Raw genomic sequence first — 17,032 nt, 5'->3', positions numbered from 1 at the left:
GAACTCTGTATACCAAAATATAAAGCTGAAAATATAAATCTGAAAAATGGCTGAAAAAGAAAAGAATCAAGGTTTTGCAATGGCCCAGGCAAAGTCCAGACCTCAAACTGACAGAAATGCTGCAGCTGGACCGTAAGAGAGCTGTACATAAATGAATGGCCACAAACCTCAATGAGCTGAAGCAACACTGTAAAGAAGTGTGAGCCAAAATTCCTCCACAATGATGTGAGAGGCTGATAAGGTCATACAGAAAAGGATCACTTCCACTTTTTGCTGCTGAAGGTGGTTCGAGAAGCTATTAAATCATGTGGTGTACTTTCACAGGACTGTATAGAGTCTTGTTATGTTATTCACATAACTATATAAAAATTTGGGGTATTTCTGGGTTTTTCTTTTAGGTATCGAACGTATTATTTTCATGAAAAAAAAGATCTGATTTTTGTTTTCTAGCTTGTTATGCCCTGGAGAAGGCGAACTCAAATGTAAATTTTAAGCTGATTAGATCACATCACTAATGAACATTGGAGTCCGTCTTGGGGAACAATGTGCAGTGGTACATGATGCCAGCTGCTCCTCTCCAAAAGCAGCTAAACATGTAGTTTCAGTCCTATGTACAAAAAAGGAATGCCACATAATAATAAAATCAAATGCTCCCATCAAGAAAATCTCTCACCTCTCGTGTGCAAGTTAAATTGCTAGCTAAATCGTGCTTAATGCTGACTCTTGTCATCATGCTTTGCAGTATTAGGAAAATAAATCAGCAAAGACATGCAGCTGAGTGAGTGAAAAGGCCTTGTTCTACCTCCAGCCAGGCACACAAACCATTTAAATCTCTTCCTCCCTCTGTGCTTTTATTCCCCAAATGTAATTACAAGCCTGGTGATGGTGGCTACTGTGGCCTAGGCAGTCTGCAGAACACGGCATCAACACCAGCACTTTGCGGGATCAAAAGACGAGGCTATCCCTCCAAAGCACTTTCGCACCTCACTGCTCCATAGAAAGTGGCTCCTCCGAGCGACACCAGACTAACCCCATGCTTTCAGCACCGCTGGGTGCTTTGCTTCAGCCGCAGGTGGACAGAACTGGTCTTCCTGATAAAGACTAAAAGGAGGATTTCAGCACTGGGCTGTATTACACATTCATAAAAAAACATTACCCACATATGCACACAAATGCACATAGACTCAAAACCACGCATGTGCACACTACCTCCCACTGTGACAGAGATTTAAGACAATGAGGATGGTAAGCTCCCTTAGTGCAACATGATGGAAACCAAATCCCAGAAACATTCCATTCTCTGTCCCATTTGAGACGTGTGCGCCTCCTGGGGTGACGCTGTTCCTGTTTTAAATCTGTGCGACTCAGCGAGTGAAGGCAGAACAATCAAAACCAAATTGCCTAATTAGTTTTCTTGAGTTGGAAAATTCCCCAAGATGAGCATTACTGACGGCATTCATTTGCAGGTAATGCGGACAACTAAGAACAAGGCTGACTACAAAAAAACAACAACAAAAAAACACAATGGCAGATGAGAGATCAGCGGCATTCCAGGTTTAGCACTGGGATGTGGTGCAGAGGACACAGGAAGGGACATTCCAGAAATAATCGCCGCTTTTAAAGGCATGTTTTGTTGGCGACGCTGGGCCACCTGCCAGTGGTGCCTTCAGCTGTGAGCACGCGCCATGGGACTCTGATTGACAGAGAGGGTAAATAGTTGCTAGCGGGGGCCCTGATTGTATCTTTCGCCTGTGGCAGAACAGGAGCCAGAGTAGAAGGGTGATTGGCTTTTGTTACAGCCCTTCAGCCACGAATTAAGCTGGCATCTCAGCCAAGCCACCGCACATACACACACACACACATATAACCCCCCCCCTTTCTGTAAATAAATAAACAAAATAATAAAAAAGCACATCTATTTCTTCTTCTTTAGCACAGGCGTTCCTAGAAAAATAAAAGAAATCGCATCACATTTTGGTGAAAACCACACTGAAGGAATTTAAGGGAAAAATGGGTGCTCGGGGAATAAAGAGGCAGAGCTAGAAAGAGACAGAGAGCAGAGAGGCGAATATGTTTACCAAACACTCTGCAGGGACTGGGTTGGAATTTGAAGGCCTGATTTTTTTCTGGAATGCCTCTTGTGTTCAGGTCACGCAATGTAAGAAGGGGGATTCGCCAACGTAGGAGGAAGACTCCACTAAACTCCCTCTACTGACGACAAGCTGAAGCCAAAAGAGGGAAAAAAAAGAAATAACGGTGCTCCAGGTGGGAGGAAACTTTGTATGCTGAGCATGAGCTAAAGAGTGTCAGCTGACTCAAAGCAGACACATAAGCACGAGTCGATTTTTACTTCCATCAGTCATGGGCAGGAATGATGGGGGGGGGGGCAACCACACACGTGTGTCTTCAAACAAAGTGGATTTTTGTCTGCGTTCGATTGCCCACTTCACACTGGGGTGACGGAGCAATCACAGGCCACTTCTGCACTGCCATTTAGCGACAGGATGGAGGCTTCACAGCCATAACATATGCCTTACTGCTGCTTAATAAAGGCAACTTCCCTGCTTTAGAAGACACGAGAAAAAGAGAGCAAGAAGGGGGCGGAAATGAAAAAGGAGGGGTGGAAAGGAGGATGGAGTTAGAGCTACAGCTGAGCCAACACCAACAACTATTACATGACTCATCTCACATCTGCAGCAACAAATGGCCAAACGAAGGTGGACTGTACTCAGTCTTACACCAGCCTACTGAGCTATATATCCAATAGACACACAGGAGAATAAATAAGACAAGATTCTTTAAATAACACTTCCTGTGTGTTGTATTGCTGTGTAACCTTTGAATTTTCTTACTGTATAACATCTTGGCATAATGACACACCAGCCGGCACATACATTTTTTTTGTGCAGTGTCCACAGTTCTGACACTACATCAGCACACACAGTCTATATACAGTATATGGCATCCAATAAACAAGTGAAGTACACACTAGAGACAAGCCCATAGAAAGCTTATCATCTCTGGGAACATGGGATTCCTGCACAGTCTGGGTTACAACCATAAAGTGATTTTTCTCTTGTGCATCTCATCTGAGCTCCAGGCATACATGTGCAAACACACAAACTGCACACACATACAAAGACAACACTGAAAAAGGTCCCTTTTGTCTGCTCAACACTGATGAAAAGCTACCCACTGCGAACTTCAATCACATTCGAAAATGAGTTGGAGACATGCTGTAACCCCGACAGCGTCATTAAGCCTGTCAGTCAGTCCCGCAGAGTGAGGGGAGGGTGGGGAAAACAGCCAACGGTCTTTTTCAGTGTGGTGTTTAGCCCCGAACGAGACCCGGAGGTACCAAGAGCCCCTCCTGTGCTGGATCTATGTCTGGCACTGGCATAATGAAGCTATATGATTATGGATTCTTCATCGTATGTCCATAAACCCCCAAATGCCAAACACCCAGACAAAGAAATCATGCATATTTTAATGGTGTTCATAGTAAATGATAACACACACTATCATGAGAAATGATAGCTAAACCCCATCAAATACATGTTCCCACGCATTAGAACCCATGTGGTGCACACACACAAAAACACACACAAACACGCAGTCAGAGAAACACACACTGCATAGAGCAAGATAAGCCTCCGTGTGCTGTCAGAGGCTAGTGTGTGATTGGCCTCCGCGGAGCTACTGCTTCTCTCATCATTAACTCTTCAGAGGATCACGCAACTCTAATCACGCTAAGCCTCTCCGAATGGCGATGAAGTCAAAAACGTGCCCGTGCACATATTCACAAACACCCAGCTCACACATATGCATGCGGGCAAATGCTTTCACCGCAATCACAAAACATAGCGCACACAAACAGCTGTGTGCAGTCTGTAAAAGCAAGTCTGGTATCAAAAACAATATGAACCAATTATGGCCAATTTGCAGGAGAAATATCAAAAACTAAAATTCCCTTTTCCAGTCAAGGATGTAATTTCCTCTGAGTATGGGAACAATATGTGCACCTCACTGTTCAACAGCCTATTTTTGTTACTCAGTTTTTACATTTTGCATTTAATTAAATAGCTAAATTACTACTACTTTAAGTTGCGTTAGCTCATTAATAATGCAGGACGGTTAAACAGTACTTTATTTACTATGAAATCAAAACTTACTGCTCTGTCCACAGTAATTAAATCTCAGGATAAATGTTCCATCAGTGTACTTGTGTGCATCTGCATGTCTGATGAGAGCCAATCCAACCTGAGATGGACACACCTGGTCAGAAGCAAAAGCCAACTAAATCTACCGACAGCACCAGCAATAGCAACTTAGTTCTGAGTAAGGAAGCAATAAAATGAACCAGAGGACTGTTTACCTCTGAGACTTCTACTGAATATGCTACACTTAAGGCTGCACATTCAAGAGATTTTTCTAAAGCTGATGTGTAGCCAGCTAATTCCTGACCTGACTGTTATTTAGAGACCATACCACGTGTGCTGCAAGGTCAAGTATAAGCAGAACCCAGAGGGCTTCATCCCCTCCTAAGATGGAGTACTTTCATTTCACGCACTTGGGGCATCGTATTTTCTCTCCATTTTATTGCTCTCTCTGATGGCTTTCCACAAAGACACATTCCACCTCCTCATACAGAAACCGGGGCTCCCGTCCAAGAAAGCCTCTGGAAGGTCTGGATACTGTGCCACAAGGACAAGAATGCTGACACTGCTGTAAGTCGGGACAAAAGCTAAAGATAAGAGTGGTGAGAGACAAAGCGAAAAAGAGAACAAATCTCAGCGTATAGGAGTTGTGCGGAAGCTTGCGCCAAACCAAACTGAGGAGCTATAATCCCCCGTCTTTGGCGTGATGTCAGGAGTCATGCAAAAAGACCATTTCCTCACTGTGCAAATATGCCGCCTCCTACATCCCTGTGTGTGCAGCAGCTATATATAACGTAAACATCAAATGCTTGTAGCTGCACTGACCTCTCTGACTCCCATGGGAGACCTCTTGTTCACATGTAGCACAGAAACCATTTGGAAAACACACATGGACTTGTCCAAAACTCTGCCACTAAGTCTGAATTTCACCTTATCTCTAAGGACAAACTCATCCTTTTTACACATGTCTTCCTATTTTTGGCTTTACTCTTTAAATACAGGAGAAAAGGAAAACACAGAGGGGAGGGGGAATTTCTTCCCAACGCAACCTGTTTCAGTGAAAGAAGAAAGGGAAAATTTTTACAGCCACATGGATAATATTGTAAAGTTCCTCCTTGTGCTACCAAAACAGGTCTGACCCATAATGGTGCTGAAACAGGACCGGTATCCTATAGTGTCACCAGTGGATCCTTTGAGTTGTGGGGTGGAGCTTCAGAGGTTTTGGTGTGTTTCAGCACAGCCAGAGGATGATGCTCATTCACATAGTTATCTTGGCAGTTTGGAGGCTGGGTCAGTGTTGTGTTGTTCATCAAACCACTCCAGAGCAGCTTGAGCATCATAGTCTCACTGGGAGAGGCCACTGCCTTCAGGAACTGCCATGGAGGAGTGGGGGTGGGGGGTAGAGTGTTTAGGTGATTGATACATGTTAAAGTATTGTTCAGATGAGTTTCCAAGCAGAATATTGCATTTTAACAAAATCCCCTGTTCAACTTACTTGTCAGTGGCCTTATCGATTATTACAGTTTTATAACAGTAAAATGAAATATAGAAACTCGTGTATTTATTTCATGCCATGAGGGTTCTGTCAACTTTTTGGCTGATGACAGCAGGCACTTGGCTATATTTAAAAATGGCCAATCATTTTCACAGTCGTACTGACTAATCAAGGGCTAGTAATCGCTCCAGTGAGTTTAGCTGGGCCACTGCCCAGAAGAGATTGTTGGTCTACACCACTGACTGTGCCTAACCTCGAGCCTCTACCGCTAATCACCAATTAGCATGTATCCTTTTCTGCATATTGACGCAAGGCAAATGGTATCAGCTCAGAATGCCTGTTAAAGGGGCTGAAAACAAGCACCGCCAACAGAATCATATGCCAAATGTCCGCTCCAGAGGACATCTTCTAAATGCAAACGTGCACAGATCTGTTGATCTGCCAGTGTGTAGGTAGAGGGTGGCTGTGGAGGGAGTTTCCTTGGATTTGTAGCTCTCCCTTGTCACAACAATGTCTTTTTACCCCAGGGCTGCTGACATGATTCATGAGCCAGACTTGATGTGGTGTTGGTGTGCAGGCCAGATAAAACTAATATAGGTTTCTGTGCTGGAGTGTGCTTTACAAGTTACTATAGCTAAGCAGCCATTTCACACTGCTGAGCTAGAAATAGGTCTTACTGTAGCTAAATCAACCCAGTCCACCCATCCCCAACCTTCAATGCAGACGGTATTACACAGTGCACACATAATTTTATACACACGTTCAATAAAGACACACACACACATATTCCTGCTCTGCTTCTCTCCTTTTCCCCCTTTCCTCACTCTCTGTGTTTCTTTATTCCTTTCATAGCTACTTTCAGTGGACCTCCACCTGTCCTTTTGCCCCCACCCTTTTCCAAGTACCTCTCTTTCCTTTGCTCCTTCTCCTTCATTAAAATGGACTTCCTAAAGCCTCCATTCGTCTTGCTGACAGCTCCACTATCGATTGGGCCGGAGAAAGGGATGCAGTTCCAGAGCTTTAAATGGCTCTCTGGCCAGCCTGGATGAGGGCTGGGCTGGACTAGGGCCGGAGGGAAGGAGGAGGAGGGAGTGCCAGGTTTAAGTGGGAGGTCTGTCCAGAATCTAGACCGTGACACATTTCTGGTCACCAGTGAAGAACACTAAGATTGACCCGATGGCATTTATCCGAATCTACATGAGAATGACTCACCGAATGTGTAATAAGGATTACACCGATGTGACGAGATAATGAATTAATCCTTGACTAAAAGACAACACATTATCCAGGCTGCCTGGACCACTTGAAAGCTCTCCAGAAAGCAAGCACTATAGTGGGAGCATTCAAAATATTGGTAAGGAGAGCTTGGAGTTTTTCTGTTGGGTACTCCGGCATCCAATTTATTTCAATCAAAGCCATGTGAATTAATGGTGCACTGGCTGGCACCTTTAATCAGGCTTCATCCCTTATTGTTACACATTTTCTAAGGGAAGATGAGTTGGCACCTTCCATCTTCATCCCTCTTGCCGTGCGACATCGAATCTCTCTGCACAGATTAATGAGCGGACATTTGATTTTCCCAATGATTAAAATTTCTACGGCGTACTCAGTGTCCTGAGGCGCAGCGGAAACTGCAAGGAGCACGATGGATTGTCTCCGGAGTGTCTGACGATCGCTATCTGCGTATGTCAGTGATGATCATAAAGTGCATCACAACAGCATGTCAGGAAACACTGCTTATTTGTTATTTAATCACTCGCCACTGATTGGAGCAGCAAGAGATGAAAAGATAGACAAGGTTTGTTGTTTAAGACAAATTGCTCAACTTCCCAATTCTGCAAAGTTCAACCCACACAAGGAACTATAGAGTTTAAGTCTTGTTAGAGTAGCATTAGACACAGGGATTGCAATGCTTCTGCATTGATTCTTTAACCAGTAAATCAAAGAGACCATGCAACATCCAGATTTGCTGTCAATTTAAAAAAGCCAAGCCCATGATAGCAAATAATCCTGCAACACTGCACTGTCTCTGCTCTTTCTAAAGGCAATGCTCACAGAGAATATAGCGATATGGTGTGTGATTCTATAAAAGCAGAGATAGAGAAGGAAAGAAAATTACATGAAGATGGGGGGAAATGGAAGAGAAGAAACGAAAAGAAGTGGAGGTGATGTGGAAGGGTAGAGGAAAGGAGAAATAGAGCACGGGGCGCTGAGGAAGGAAAGAGGGAGGAGGCGGCAAGGAGCACTAGTCGATATAACGGCAGTCATTCATCTCTCTGACAGCCTTCCAAATGCTCCACTGGGGGAGACACAACACTGCGTCACCTCGAATGCAGCAAATGCACAGTGCAAATACACACGCCTGCATACGTGTGCATACATACACATGGTGATGATGCCTGGACTCTGGTGTGCATGAAAGTCCATGTTGTGGGTCAGTAGTGTGTTAGGGGACAAATCAGTACACGCCACAATACTGGAACAGTATAGAGGTGGAAACCATCATTTTTTCCCCCGATCTTATATTGTGCTTCATGTTTGTTTGCACACTGAAAAGCTCCAAGACTAACATGCACATGAACAAGACATGACACACTTACATCACACTAGAATATGGGAGCACAGATGTGTGCTCAAAATAAAGCACACACACGCAATCCTTGCTCCTCGGCTCTGGTCACGGCCCATTGGCTGATGCCTGCCGTCCATCTCTCATGATTCATGGCTAAGCGAGCGGCTGCAGTGCAGTTCTAAACCAGTGGGCCGAGGAGAGCCTGTGTGTCATTAAGGCAAAGCGGGCTGGACATGCTGCACTACAGCCAGGTCTGTGCCTCAGCACAGCACAGCAGGAGGTGAGGAAGCAAATACTTCTGTGCAAGGTAGTATTGCTCATAGTGGTTTTAATATCAACAGTTGAGTGCCCTCACAAAGCTACCTTTCCCTGTGAAGCGTGCACTGTAAGAAACAGGTGTGCTGTCTTTTATTTAGTTAGACAGCAATCTCTTCCTGCCCCCACCCAGCATTTCTGCTAAATTAACCCCTCTAATCATCCCAAAATCCTTTTTAATCAACAAAGCAGTGAAGGCTACAGAAAAAAGACAAGGGTGCCAAGCTGCCCCCCCTCCCCTTCCATCCTCTATTAGCGTGGGCCCCAAGACGAGTGGTGGAGGCACACGTCCATACACTAATGACTCCTTAATGATCCCCTCCTCTGCTGGAGTGCTGACAAACACTGACAAACCCTGACCCTGACAAGAGGAACACCCACACTTAGTCCTCTGCCTCACCCCTTATTTAGAGGCTCATCTCTCAGCCCTCAGCCTCATTATACCAGCTAGGGTCCAGCAGGATCCATACAGCCCCAAACAAGCAGCAAGATAAACACCCATGACGAAACAGTCCGTGTCACTTTCAGCGTGAGGGGCAAATTCCTTGCAGCAGATGGCGTGAAAGGGAAGGAGAGCTTAGATAAACAAAGCCAGAATTAAAAGGAGAATGGTGGTGGAAGATGAAGTAGTAGTGCGGGGGCCTATGGAAAAAAAGGAAAAAAAAGCATTGTTTGTATCCTTCTCTGATTGCGATTTCCATGTCAGTTTGGGGTTGGGGGAGTCAGCAGTGGAGACTCTTTTTAACATCACACAAAACATAATTATAGAGTGCACCACTGCCAGCCCGCCTCAGTTTCTCCTAAATACTCACAGCCCAAATTAGGGGTTACCTCCTTCTAGTTAAACCTACTATTTAAGATGAAAACGTCACAGACAAACAGAAGAGGTGGCAAACAGGAGTATTGAGAGGAAAGACCTAGTTTAACAGCTTTGTTTCACAATGACAGAGAGAGCCTTTGTTAAATATGGTTACTGGCAGGCCTTGGAAAAAGCCAGGTGTGGAAACTGGGACAAAACAAAACTTGGAAACGACACAGACACAGCTACAAAGACTAGCAAGTTAGCTTATGTTTTATCTGTTCTGCATATATCTGACAGCTTAAATTCTGCTTAAGGTTATTTCCAAAAAGCAGTGAGCTAAAGAAAAACACTAACTTCACGCTAGCCAATGACCTCACTGGTTTGGACTGCAGCTCCTGTTCCCATTCGTGGATGACAGAGCATTTATTCTTTGAGCGTTTACCCTGCCTCTGCTGTCTTTTCTGTTTTGTTTGCTCTTTTCCAGTTCTTCATCATTTCAGATTCATAACGATGAGCTATTATTGCCACACTGGTCAGCCGAAAGCAGGGATCCAACAGGATGCCTGACTTTTCTGCTGCACTGTGCCATAAAGAGCCACAACAGAGATTTTCCACTGTTATTAGAAGATGAAAAGACATCCTAGGCCTGGCGTCTTTACTGACATAACAGAATCCAGGTACTGTACTGCCTCTTGAGTTATAGACAAGCCTCATATGGGATCCCTGTTTTCTGTCTGTCTCTGCTCCTTCATCACAGACAGGAAACTGTGCACCATGTTGCAGAGAACAGTAGCTACTGTGGCACAGCTTTGATTTATGTCTACTACTGTCAGTTGTGTTATTAGTACCACTATTAGCACACATACGCGATGAGGTATATGTTACCTTGTCACAAACGTTAAGCCATATAACCTCTTTACGTGATTATGAGTTTACCCATGTTCATAACAACTTATTGAATTTTTGCATGTGGTAGTCTAACAAACAGAAGTTTGTTAGACTACCACATGCAAAAATTCAATTACTCTCATGAGTAGTGTAAACAAACTTCTGTTTGTTACACTACTCATGAGAGTTATAGAACCATGGTAACAATGCTACTGCAGCATTCTCCAAAAAAGATATTTTATTTCAAGGCAAAAATAAAAGTGAACAAGTATAACTGTAATGAAAATGATGAGTTATTAATTCCTCATTGTACAAAGAATCAATAAGGCTAAGAATAGTAACCATTAAAGTCCAAATTTACCCCCCCCCCCCTTCAGCAATTTTCTTGAAACCTGTACCATATCTGGCCACATTTGATTTTTTGAGTTGTTTGACTTCTCCTAATGATATCACCACATGCTCAGATGTCAGTAATTAACTTAATGAGTGCAATCTTACTATAATCTGTATCCATAACAACTTAAGAATGCAATGTTTTGGATATAACCCTTGTACTCTGATTAGCTTGGGCGAGCATCCCACTATGGGAACCTTTCTGTGAGCCCTAATTAGCAGATCAAATACACCAGCCATGACTGACTGGCACTTGTGACACCAATGCAGGAAGAGTTGGGATTCCCCTACTATATATTAAGCTGACTAACAGTCAGTTCCTTGTTTCTATAGCAAAGACACTGGCTATTAGATATTCACTACTTAACTATCCATAAGTTTTATTTATACAGCATACATTTGAAATCTTTCTATGGGAAAAAAATACTGATTCCTGGATTGCCGAAAAGATAATCATCTCCAATTACACTTGATAGAGGAGGGGCCACATCCTAAAAAGAGCCTGCATTAAGGCTTGGGTGCACTGGGGTCAGTGACCCAATCCTTAAGTGGACATCTTACTTAAAAACACTAGAGGACAGGCCCAGCATGCAGCTATGCATGTTGTTTGAGAGAAACTCCCTTTAAGTGAGTGGACAAGGTTGCCAGGTCCCTGGTGGAATGTTCACACAGGCCATCAGGAGACTAAAGACTTCCTCTACAATAAACTATTTTTTATCTAGTAGAAATAATTCTGTATAGACAAAAGAAAAGAAACAAAAGAAACAAAACAAAACTCGGGGTCTTGACCAAATAAATCCACAGTACACAGACTGGACACTGACGACTATGTGAACAACAGTGCTCCATGAAGGAGAAAGAGGAAAGGGCAGCAAGCTGCATGTGTAAACACAAGCTTATGCTTTCTGTGAAAAATGCAGGATTAGGCTGCATGCTGACCTTGGTTTTCCTGAGGGTAACTGCATGTATGTTTGATACACAGAAAGTACACGAATCTCCTCTATGTGCTTAGCTGAGGAGAAAGCAAACAATATGACCACCGTGAAGGTTGTTTTAAACTCCAAGTCAGAGCATTTAGAGCAGCGGTTCCCAACCCTGGGCCACGGACTGGTACCGGTCCGTGAGTCGTTTGGTACCTGGCCGTTAGAGTTGAGGCTCGGGTGTGAAATTTATGGCTTTCAGGGTTTTAATCAGTTTTTATCATTATTTTTTTTAATAATTTTTATTGTAAACTCGGTTTCCCTGGGTCTATTCCCGTGTGTTATGAATAAATCTTTTTTTTGGTACCGGTACTGGTTTCATTTTGTTGTGTTTATTTGCGACACCTTAAAGGCCGGTCTGTGAAAATATTGTCGGACATAACCCGGCAAAAAAGGTTGGGGACCGCTGATTTAGAGAATGGTTTAGATGTGACAATTTACATCTTTTAATGTTGGCCATCCTAAAGGGTGCTGACCCATTATTGTTCCTTCAAAACCCATATGGTGGGCTAGCTGCCAATATCTGCCAAATAAATCCCAATACGTGTGTTGCCTTAGCGTTCTCAAAAATGGTCCCACAGAGCACTGAAAAGGACAGGTTTTGATTCTTAGCACCAGCCCAAAAACACATACCAATTACTTTCATAAAACATCCTAGTTAATGACGCTCTGTTATTGATACTTAGAGGTAGAGTAAGTAGTTGTTATAGGGTATTTAACAGGAAAAAATAATATTTTATTCATAAATAAGCATTGAAAAGCGTGTAATTATATCTACCAACAAATTGATGCTTTCTCAAAAATTTAGAACTAATACATTAAAAATACATAGCAGTGGTGGAACTGCAGTGTTGCCCAGCAAACTTGTATACAGTGACTGAGATGGACACTGCTGTTTTACCTAATCGGGTTTTATGTATGTAGCTAGAGACAGAGAGAACACCTTATGAGTTACTTTGAATTTAAAGATCACAAAAAGCGCTGTCAGACATTTGTACTCGTATATTTTCATGATCTTTTTCTCATGATGTCTTTCTCTTGCACTTCTTCATCTGCCTCCTCCACCACTGCTCTCCCTCATCCCTAATTACCACCTCATCTTCCTCCTCTTCACCTCAGCCTCATCTCCTGAATTGAAGTTTAATTATTTCCAATATTGCCGCAATTACTTATTGTCAGCAGACTAGACTGGTGACCCTCCCATCTCCAAACAGCTGACAACTCGCTGGCTAAACAACAACAATAACTGGTTATAAACAAACACCATACCAGCTAACAGGTCTGAGTGTCCTAAAAATCACACTCTGATAAACAGTTTGATTACATTTTCACATCGTATGAGAGTTTATACACTAAACTCATGATTTAGTCATAATTAACTAATGGCTTATGGACACTATCAGGCCTTGCTAGATAGCTTATGCAGCTGGTGAACGTCACTATTTTCCCAGGCCAGCAGCACTGATACCTGCTGAAAGGCTTCCCTAACACCTTTAGCACAGATGCTGATGGCTTCCGTGATGAAGAAGAAGGGGTTTCTGAGTAGAGTTGTGTTAGTCTAATATATAGGAGGAGTCATTCCTGACATAGCTATCACTAATGCCAGCTAATCAGGGCCGGTTTAATCGAATTTGGGCTTCTGATGTCAACCAGGACCAGTTCCCATGGTGAGACAGAAAACAAATACTATGGAAAAGAAAAACCTCCAGGAGCTGCAATGACCTGAATTTGATTTTGAATCTAAGAGTGCTATCAAACGTAGGAAAAAGAGGATATAAACACATGCATGTCCATATTAGATCCAAGCATTTTAGCTTCATGATTAAAACCTTAGGCTTAACGCAATCAAAACCCACATCCAACATTAGCTCAGTGCCATTGTCCACAACATTATTTTTCCTAAATGAACCATTTCACCAGATGATTTCATTATTGTCCCCAGGAAATTTACTAAATAATTCAAGTTGTTACATATCACAAATGGTACAAATTCCCAATGTTCCCTGAGAATCTATGCATCATCTCCTGCTTGAGTGCCTTCGTAACACCCTTAGACTGCAGGCCAGACACTGGAAATCCAGGCAGCAACAACATCCTTCCTCGGGCCTCTAGGAAGTGACCTCAGCTTCAGAAAGGCCAGATAAAAAAAATCCACATCAGGAACAAAAACACCAGGCTGACTGTAATGAGCTCTCCACTCGGCTCCAGTGTGTTCTGAGGGAGACCAGGTGGTGTGACACACATATGACTCTGATTAAGGGGCCTTTAGATGAACAAGAGGACAAGGGGGGCAAGTAGGGCGGGCTGTGCAGGGGGCAATCGAGACCTTGCGCATATGAGGCAACTATTAATGCTGTTCAATGACCTCCAATAGACCCAAAGATGTTCCTGCAGACATGAGTGGTCATTTTCCCACTTGTGTTTCACATATAGAAGCACTGTTTCTGCACTGTTTTCTTTTAAGAAGCGACAGTGAAGTGACAGCACAGGCCTTAGTGGCAGATAGTCTGATATACTTCTCTGCAGTCTTTAGATGTCACTACAAACTCTGGCCAGAAGAACTATCTCATGTCTGTATCTCATATAATCAAAACATTTCTTTTTAGCAGAACAGTCAAATAGCTGAAAGCAGTCAGTGCCTTACATGTGTTGCCTGTATCCCTCACTAACATCAAATAACGGAGAGGTTTCACTCTGGCGTCTGTAGGCTTATAATCTGACTTGTGCTCTGCACATGTCCTCAGAATGTGAGAGTGAAAGATGTCAAGGGCACCTCTGGCCTCATTTTCAACAGTTAGTTTCATCCTGGCGCATTGTGCCACGTCTGGCTGGACCGTTTAAATGTCTCCCGATATCAGGCAGCATAAACAAGCAGGCCTGCCTGTTGGGAAGGATAAGGAATGAAGGGGAAACAGAGGCCATTCTTCTGCATGTGCAACAGGAATTGTGTTGGAACAAGCACCTGTCAACCCCCACCAATGACCGCAGAGAGAGGGAGAGAGAAGCAGATGACAGAGCAAGGAGAGAAAAAGGGCACCGATTGAAAGAAAAGTGGATCAGTCTGTCCAACTTTTTTTTCTCCCTCTCCTTCATGTTCTTCTCTCCTTCCAACTCCTCCTTTCTCTCGCTGCCGCAAACAACTTAATCTCTCTAAATTACATTCCAAAGCAGGCATATGCTCCAAAGTCCCAGACTTACTGCTTCACAAACCAGATACACATCTACATAATATCTGCATAAATACTTTGCATTGATAATAAGGAGAAACAGCTGCCAAGGCTATCCTACTGCCCTTTATTACAACTTCCTCATTCTTCGTCCTCCGCCATCACCTTCACTTGTTCTCTGCATTAACTTGACGCCAGTTTTTTTTTTTTTTAAATAGACAAAGCGGAGCAGCATCTCTGTGACCTTCAGCCTCCACCTTCAAGTACCCTCTAAAAGACAGAGCTGAAGAATGCTAGGCACAGCACAATTCCACACCTACAACATGATAAGAGACTCAGGGAGAGAGAAAAAAGGGAAAGAATGGTAGTAACATCAATTTATCGCCCTCTGAGATGACAGCTATTCCGCTCTATCCGTTTCAAGACTGCTGCAATTTGTGCGTTTCTTACCTCTCTGTCCTTTAACTTCATGGCCAGAACCAGCTGGTTGCGATGGTTGGTCAGCGCTTCACGGTAGTTCCCCTTGGAGAAGAATGCCGAGCCCAGATTCCCGTGAGCACGGCATTCCCCTGTTTGGTCACCTGAAGAGGAAAAAACCACAAGGGATGAGACTGAAATTTCAAGAGTTAACAAATAAAATTTACAGTAAAGCTCGGAGGATTGCAAACCAGCCGGTGATTATTTCACATCATTCCACTGTCACTGTCAAACAGGGACGTGATGAACCACATCTATGCCACTGACATGCCATCGCACCCTTAAAAGGGAAAGTGCCGTTATAACCCGTTATAAGTTCTCCACAGTAGAGTGCCTTTTCTGACAGCTGGTAGTGTTGATCTCAATGCTCCAGAGGGTGAGAGGGGAAAGCCTTATTATTTCTTCCTGACAGAGAGGCCCCACAGACAGGGCCAAAGTAAAGCACAAGTCTCTGTGCTCTACCTGAGAACCACAGCTCCTTATCTGCAGCTGTGCTGCCCAGTCATGTGTCAAACTGTGTGGGGGTAAGAAGAGTGGAGCCAGTCTGTGCTACTCCCTGTTTTCATTTTTTCTATCTTCCCTTCAGAAGTTTTTTCCCTTCCTTTCCTGCCTTTCTCCCCTTTTCATATATTAATCCCAAACAGGCAAATTCATACTTACTGCAGGCATTATTTATTTTTGAGCAAACAAAATAGAAAATTCCCAGCAGCGACTGGAATTTGACCATTTTAGTGGAATATATTCAGATGGAAAGATACACAAAAGGGACAAAATAGAAAACTTCACTGGAAGGTCACACTAACAACTTTTATACTGGAATTCATCACGATACACAAGAATTAGTCTAAAGTATTTGCTACATTGAACATGTACAGATTGCTTTGTAGAGTGCAACGCCTGCGTCAGTTACCGGGCAAAACAAGCTCTTCAGTTTTTTGTTTTGTTCTGAACTTCCAATTTTTGAACTGTGTTTGTGTGACATGGGTAAGTTAAGTGGACTGGTACTTATACGGCGCCTTCCTTTTCAGCTGAGTACTTAAAGTGCTTTCTACTGCAAGTCTTATTCACCCAATCACACACACATTCATACGACGCTTTTATCTTTGCCTGAGCACTTTCTAACATTCGCACGCACACGCACACACGCTCCGATGGATGCATCAAGAGCAACTCAGGTATGAAAGTAAGCAGAGACGCAGTACATGAGTTATGTAAGGCTGGAGTTGAGGACAAGAATGCGTTTTGATTAGGGCTAACATTAGCATGCTGTAATGCTTACAGTGATAATCTGTGTGGCTAAACATACTGACAAGGTGATCTCTAACAGCCAAAGCTTAATGCTCAAACACTGTTCAGACTGTCCTCATGCTTACATCTACTTTAAGCACAAAATATACTGCAGCTAATGGGATCATTTTATTTGGTCACAAACTAAAGAAACAAACAAATTAGATCAAATTTTTCGTAATTTCACAATGGCACAAATAACAAAGTTAGAGGATTACATAAAACCACAGTGTTCGTTCTCTGCAATGTCTGATTAATAACCACCCAACAGCTGCTGACTGACTGACAGACACTGTCATCACCAGCCCAAAATACTGTATGATGACTGATCACAAAGATTTCACTTTATTAGCTGTTTACATAATTTAACAAGAAAAAATGTCAAAGGGCTTATGAGGATCTGAGCATTTTCTCTCTATTATTTATAGTTCATTTTAAACAGTAGGACACAATAATGAAATGCCACACTCTGGGAACTTTTGTATCTAAGCAATCTATA

The 17,032-nt window shown here is 43.1% G+C and overlaps 1 protein-coding gene across 3 annotated transcripts in view; it reads right to left on the bottom strand.

The window, feature by feature from the left end:
- The window catches only part of LOC134638441 (tetratricopeptide repeat protein 28-like), a 178,096-nt gene that overhangs the window by 47,373 nt on the left and 113,691 nt on the right, over positions 1-17,032 (bottom strand). For all 3 annotated transcript variants that reach the window (XM_063489064.1, XM_063489065.1, XM_063489066.1), the window contains one exon: positions 15,220-15,350. In XM_063489064.1, the coding sequence (XP_063345134.1) occupies positions 15,220-15,350 (131 nt within the window). The remainder of the gene's footprint in view (positions 1-15,219; positions 15,351-17,032) is intronic.

Source organism: Pelmatolapia mariae, linkage group LG12, assembly GCF_036321145.2.
Source record: "Pelmatolapia mariae isolate MD_Pm_ZW linkage group LG12, Pm_UMD_F_2, whole genome shotgun sequence".
Taxonomy (NCBI): Eukaryota; Metazoa; Chordata; class Actinopteri; order Cichliformes; family Cichlidae; genus Pelmatolapia; species Pelmatolapia mariae.
This window is presented reverse-complemented; position numbering and strand designations above follow the sequence as displayed.